This window comes from Rutilus rutilus (assembly GCF_951802725.1).
Source record: "Rutilus rutilus genome assembly, chromosome: 25".
In the NCBI taxonomy this organism is placed as follows: Eukaryota; Metazoa; Chordata; class Actinopteri; order Cypriniformes; family Leuciscidae; genus Rutilus; species Rutilus rutilus.
The window spans coordinates 20,859,345-20,866,623 of NC_140229.1; the positions used below are offsets into that span (position 1 = coordinate 20,859,345).

The 7,279-nt window shown below is 38.7% G+C and overlaps 1 protein-coding gene across 2 annotated transcripts; it reads left to right on the forward strand.

The window, feature by feature from the left end:
- Positions 1-986: 986 nt before the first annotated feature.
- On the forward strand, positions 987-2,801 carry LOC311285333 (fish-egg lectin-like). Of its 2 annotated transcripts, XM_084400935.1 has the most exons (6): positions 987-1,075; positions 1,171-1,232; positions 1,361-1,588; positions 1,920-2,131; positions 2,312-2,439; positions 2,533-2,801. In XM_084400935.1, exons 2-6 carry the CDS (start codon positions 1,175-1,177, stop codon positions 2,675-2,677), a joined length of 771 nt encoding a protein of 256 aa, XP_084257061.1. In that variant the 5' UTR covers positions 987-1,075; positions 1,171-1,174; the 3' UTR covers positions 2,678-2,801. The 2 variants fall into 2 exon arrangements, with proteins under 2 accessions (XP_084257061.1, XP_084257062.1); XM_084400936.1 differs by having other exon boundaries at positions 992-1,232.
- Positions 2,802-7,279: the final 4,478 nt, after the last annotated feature.

The following is a 7,279-nucleotide window of genomic DNA, read 5'->3' on the forward strand; positions in this document are numbered from 1 at the left end:
GCGCGGTCCAGCAGAGGCAGGCGGAGGTCCAGCTTCAGCGTTGAACATGTCAAGTCGAGCCCGCAGGGTCGACATTGTCATGTCGTCGCAGTGGACGCAGCCGCCCGAAGACAGAGCGAAGGCTGCGTGGTCTCGGCCCAGGCAGAGAGCGCAGATCACGTGGCGGTCTCCATCGCTCCATCATTATACATGTTTGTTATCATTTGAAATGTCTCAGTGCGACTGGTACAAATGTCTCATTCCCAAAGAAGTAAACCAAAAGGTAATAAGTTATTAAGAGTTTTAGGGATAACTTGTACACAAAAGAGGGTGTGTCATCCAGGCAAATGGCATTCTGTTCCCAAAAGGTGTAAACTCTGAATGCAAATTGCCATTGTTAGCAGATGTTTCCATGTGAAAGAAGTTTCTGTCTATATAATGAAATGCAGCAAAAGGCTCAGGGCGACTGTTCCAAATGTCAAGGTCCGCATCTTCTCTCTTTATTCCAGAGCATTTGATGTTTTGTATCTATTATCTTTGAACTGATTATGAAATTGGCATTATACATTTACCTGACATAAATTGTAAACATTTGATTTTTATTCTAACAGACTGTGACATTATTTTCAGGAAAGAGTTCAAAAGAATAGTCAAACATTTGCTCACATTTAATGATGAACATATATCAGTAAAACATTTTCATTTATGGAGTCAGATGAAATAACGAGTTAATGCATATGAGAAAATGTATTTCATTTAATCAAAATATTTTGCCACGAGGAAAGACAGTAACACACAAAAACCTTCACCCGCTGACCAGATGCCTCCATTGAGCCGATTGAGCCCGGTTTACACATCCAAACGAGAACCTACAAGAGATTGAACTAAGCTGGAGGTATAAATACACTGGGCAAACAAAGGAACTAAACTAGGTGCAGGTGACAGCAATATGTAACTATAGAAACAAAGGCATAATCAGGAAACATATCAACCCCCAGTCTAATCAGGCAACATATTTAGATGCAAATTTCTAGTACCTGTATCACAAAAGAGAAGAATCCACACTGACTGCTGAATTCTGGTTTATCAAGAGAAGGTTGTCTTAATTTAATTAATGTTAATTTATTCATTATGTTTTTATCTCTACTCGTATTGAACTCCCTTATATAAATGATTTATGGTTATGAACAGAGCAATGAAGGTTTTTCAGAGCATCCTGCTACTCTTCAGCTGCCAGTTCCTTCCCACTCTGGGTAAGCTACTAATGTGACTTGGTAACATCCATATATTATAAATCGATTTTGATGGTGTTTTATATAACAGTATGTAATTCACTTGTGAAAGTGTCTATTTGTACTCCTTTTGCTCCATGTTTTCACAGCTTTAAACTGTGAAGTGATGAGTGGCTCCCTGAAGCAGATAGATGCTGGATCTGGTTTAGTGGTTGGAGTGAACAATCAAAATGAAGCGTTTGTCCTAAATATTAATGCCTTCAGAAAGACTGGCACGTCTCTAAAGCACTTCAGTGTTGGTCCTGCTGGTCTGCTCGGGGTGGATACAGCTGACAAGATCTTCAAGGTGCAGGGTAGCAGCTTTGTGCAGATTCCAGGTGAAAAGAGAAATTACAGAAATCAATACATGGTTAATTGGTCATTAATTTGTTTTAAGACATTATCTTCTACTATGTATTATACCAGGGGTGCCCAATCCTGCTCCTGCCGATCGACTGTCCTGCAGTTCATCTCCAACCCTAATCAAACACACCTGAAGCAACCAATTAAGGTCTTCAGGATCACTTGAAAATTAAAGGCAGGTGTGTTTGATTAGGGTTGGAGATGAACTGTGCAGGACAGTCGATCGGCAGGATTGGGCACCCCTATATTATAACTGTAGTTATTCTCAAATTAATCTCTCATCCAACCTGTTGATTGTACTGTTAGGCCTTCTCAAACAGGTGGATGCTGGAGGTGATCAGATCATTTCAGGTGTCAATGTGAATGATGACATCTTCTGCTTAAATATGGATGCTAATAACAAATGGCCATCCAGCAGTATTCCTTGGGTTTTAATTAGTGGAAAGCTGAAGTATTACAGCTGTGGCCCGTACAGCTGTTGGGGAGTGAACAGCGCTGACCAAATCTTCATCTTGAAGGTAATGTTAAATTCAAGGGCATGAGTTCAAGTTTAAATACACCAGGTTTTTAACAATAAGCTGGACCTCACACACATTTTTGATTTTGACATAATTAAAGAAACTGGTGTGGAAGCAAACGCAGTTAATTCATGTGACTTTATTATGATTGACTGGTTTGTCTCTTTGGGTCTGGTGCAGGATGTGTCCAGTAATGCCTGTTCTGGGTCCGGCAAATTTGTGAATGTTCCTGGACTTCTGTCCATGATTGAAGTAGCAACTGATGGCAGTGTCTTTGGTGTCAACGCTCAAGGGAACTTGTATCAAAGGTAAATCGAACCTTCATATAAACATTGTATGAACACGTGATTAATTTTCTGATATAAATCAAATGCTACATTAAAGAAATTATGATTTTGCAGAACTGGTGTCACTCGCTCCAACCCCGCTGGCACAGACTGGATCTCGATGGTTGCCTGTCCCAATAACCACAAGCATGTGAGCTTTGACCTGGGATTTCTGTGGGTTGTCTGTGTTGACGGCTCCATCCGTAGATGTACTTTATAGTCTGTTATGAGTCATTGCAGCAACAGAAGCTCAATCATTAACAAACCTCAAAGTAATTAGTCATTAACAAATCTAAAAGTTTGATTATTCTCTTCTCTTGAATCATTAAAGCATTATGCTAGCATCTTATGTTTCTTTGTGTATCATTTTGTTCAGTGGTTCTCCAACTGAGAAGGCATTTTATTTCTTATGTCTGATTAGAAAACATGTTTTGTCTATATTTCTGTAGTTTTCATCACTTTTAAAAGTTGCAGGAAGTTATTAGTGAAGGATCTAAGGGTTCAAACTAGTAACTTGTGTTTGTGCAGCTTCACCAGAGCAAACATTCATCTGTTTAACTTAATTTGTTTCTATATCTATAATATTAATTTCTACATACACTAATGTAGCAATTTGTATTTAATGGCTGTAACACAGTTTGTTGTTGTGGGAAGGAGGTGGAAACCGGCAACCATTTAAAGGGATACTCCACTTTTTTCGGAAATATGCTCATTTTACAACTCCCCCAGAGTTAAACAGTTGAGTTTTACCGTTTTAGAATCCATTCAGCCGAACTCCGGGTCTGACGGTACCACTTTTAGCATAGCTTAGCACAGATCATTGATTCTGATGAGTCCAGTAGCATTTCTTTCAAAATGACCAAAGAGTTTCAATATTTTTCCTATTTAAAACTTGACTCTTCTGTAGTTAAACCGTGTACTAAGATCGACGGAAAATGAAAAGTTGCGATTTTCTAAGCCTATATGGCTAGGAACTACTCTCATTCCGGCGTAATAATCAAGGAACTGTGCGGCTGTACCATGAGTGCAGCAGGCGTAATGATATGACGCAGCGCCTAAAAATAGGTCTAATAGGTTAGACAAACTTAGTCCCGGTCACGTTGGAAGAAGTTACCGAGCTGGGGACTATTTTCAGGCGCTGCGTCATATCATTACGCCTGCTGCACTCATGGTACAGCCGCACAGTTCCTTGATTATTACGCTGGAATGAGAGTAGTTCCTAGCCATATAGGCTTAGAAAATCTCAACTTTTCATTTTCCGTCGATCTTAGTACACGGTTTAACTACAGAAGAGTCAAGTTTTAAATAGGAAAAATGTTGAAACTCTTTGGTCATTTTGAAAGAAATGCTACTGGACTCATCAGAATCAATGATCTGTGCTAAGCTATGCTAAAAGTGGTACCGTCAGACCCGGAGTTCGGCTGAATGGATTCTAAAACGGTAAAACTCATCTGTTTAACTCTGGGGGAGTTGTAAAATGAGCTTATTTCCGAAAAAAGTGGAGTATCCCTTTAAAGCCTTTTAATAAACAAATACAAAAGTAAAGGCAGCTGCACCTCATGGACGACTGCTGCCACATATAATAAAACTAACATAAGTCCAGGCCTGGCCTCTCTCGTCCTTCACCGCCATTGCTCCTCCTCTTATGCTTCTGCTCCTCTGTGAGATACAAGACCGGTGAGTCGCTCACCAGTAATCCCGCCACCGGCCTTGTGCCATTCTCTCATGGCCCTCTGCCTCGTCCTGCTTGACACAATGGCTGCGTCCGAAACCGCATACTTCCCTACTATATAGTATGGAAAAAGCAGTAGGCGGGCGAATAAGTATGTCCGAATCCTTAGTATCCATAAAAGAGTAGGCGAGAATTACCAGAGTGACGTACTAATTATCGCGAGATTCGGGCGTACATATACTTATAGTGCGTCCGAATATTCCTACTTTCCTACTATATAGTAGGGGAAAACAGTACGTGAACGGAGTAGTATGTCCGAAACCTCAGTACTCATAAAAGAGTAGGCGAGAAGTTCCCGGATGGCTTACTGCTTCAACCCAGATTTTGAAGAGCTCGAAGATGAATACTTTTCTATCCCAGGAGGCCACGCGAGAGGATACGTCATTATCAAACATCGCAGAGATCAGCGACGCGGGTGCTTTCAAATGTGAGTAAACACGGGTCCTTGTGTTAAAATTGCATGTGTTGAACTACTGTAGAGTAAACTGTTGAATGGTTGAAGGTGTAAAGACGTTACACAGTGTAGTATAGTTGTGATTTTGCTGTAAAAACACGTTTTATTATGTATAACGTTAGCTAACAGGCGAGCTCCAGTAAGGACACGTAAGTTACGTCTCTAAAGTGGATTTACATAAACCATATACATCCTAAAGACGCTTATTTTAAATGTCTATTTACTTCTGACAGGAAAATCTTCAGTAAGTATTGCAGAAGAGCACATCACAACATGAAATAGACATCTGAGTGATGAATGTGTGCTATTATGTAGAACAAATCTATAAAGTAACTAAACATAAGTTATCTATTTTATTTGTCCATTAGTACTGTTGATAAATTGAGGAACATTTATATTGGATAAAAAGTTCAAACAAGCTCATAAATCACAGAGGTAATGTAAATCTTGTCTGGATGTTACAGGGTCAGATGAACAGATGTTTTTATCCGGTGGAGAGTGGCTCATGAAGCTGAATGCTGCCATCAAAGGCTTTGAGTGTATACCACAGAAATTAATAACAATAACTAATTATTGTAATTTCAAACAGAGCTATTACAGCACTTTTCTGATTCTTGATTTCTGTGCATTAGCTGCACAGCTTTTGTGGTGGAGCAGGACCTGCAAGGGAAGATGATGGCGGCGTTTGTGAAAAAAAGTGGTTTTGTCTTCTAAATAATACTGAAATCATATGACATTGTGTGGTTAAAATGACTGCTTTTGTGTTATGTTTGTGCATTTTGTAGAATCTGAAATGTCAGCAGGCTGGTGTGAACACTGAGGATGAGGAGCCCAGAGCTGAATCCTGGAGATGGTGCCATGGACGAGACCCTCCATCACTCCACCTGCCCTTATGAGACCCTCCATCACTCCACCTGCCCTTACGAGACCAGCCCTTACGAGTCCCTCCATCACTCCACCTGCCCTTACGAGACCCTCCATCACTCCACCAGCCCTTACGAGACCAGCCCTTACGAGTCCCTCCATCACTCCACCTGCCCTTACGAGACCAGCCCTTACGAGTCCCTCCATCACTCCACCTGCCCTTACGAGACCAGCCCTTACGAGTCCCTCCATCACTCCACCTGCCCTTATTGCCTCAGATTGTGAAGCACAACACAACATGCTACAACCTCAGCGCCTTCAGCCTACATACATTATTGTAGTTTGAATAAAGCTTTGTTTCATGTGTTGACTTGTATATGCATTTGTTTATTGTGTGATGGTGACTTTCATTCATTCTTTTACTAATTTATTAATATTTCTCATTGTTGTCAGTAAATACAATATAATTATTTAATTAATGCTTTATTTAATTGTTTGAATGCAAATGTAGATATGTTCACTATATACTTTTTACTACTATTTTCAGCAAAAAGTTATATAATTAAGTATTGGTCAGCATTTATCGTTGTTATTATTGTATGTTTTGGGGTGGGATATCAATGCAATTCATTCTGGGGTAATATTAATTTTTAATATTAATGATACTTAAATTTTTTTGAGTATAAAATCAACAGTTTTCGCCAAAGGCAAATCTTTGCACAGCTGCCCTTTGTGCAGACATTACAAACGCTGAGGAAACCCGTTCTAGGTAGGGCTGTTGAGTTACTGATGTTATGAGGTGTGTATATATATATATCATGGGTTTGCATACATAATATGAGATTTTTTACACAGGAAAAAATAACCTAGTACAAGGTTGAATATTTTAATATATTTTTTTCTTAAAGAATTCATTATAATACATTTAAAAAAAAAATTGTATAGGCCTAGGCCTGAGGGATGAAACGAGAGTTTAATTCAACAAGAAAAAGAGGAAAACATAAAGCAGTTAGGCACTTTTGCTTGTGGATAAAAATGTTTGGATATAAAATAAAGAAATTAACAACATTCAAGAGATGACCATTTTGGGATTTCGTAATAAAAATAAATAATATTGTAAGGATAAAACGGTGGGTCACATTAGTAGGGTTAAATATAAGAACTTTAATCAACCCTAAATGTATTCACAAAATAAATGGGCAGCAGTTTCTTCAAAATGAGCAAGTTTAATCAATATCAATATTTACAGATAGATGAATTAAACGTGTCGTTCAAATCTTTTAAGTTGTTGCGCGTGTGATAACGCGTCGTAGGTCACATGATAACGTCAACATGGCAGATGTCCGGTTCGCATTCATACTCAACGAGATTTGGCTATAAAGTACCTACTCTTTTAGCGCTCGTTAAGTAAGTACTCATTGAAAATAAGTACCTACTCATTGAGTACGCGGTTTCGGACGCAGCCAATGGCTTTATCATTTTTATATAAATATTTGATATGATTAATCTTAAAGGAAGGGGAAGCGCAGAAGCAGGTGATGAAGTGAAAATATTTCTTAATTCTCATTTGTACACAATCAGCAAATGTTATTAGACTATACCAAAGCAAAAGCAGTGGAAGATTACAGCTTCACAACATCATTCTGTGGTGTTAAAAATCTTATTTGTCACATACATATACATTTAACAAATGTAAAATGTTTAACATAACAAAATACCAAAGAATTAACATTTGCAAAATTCTGAAATTTAAAAAGTTTTTCAAAAAAGCT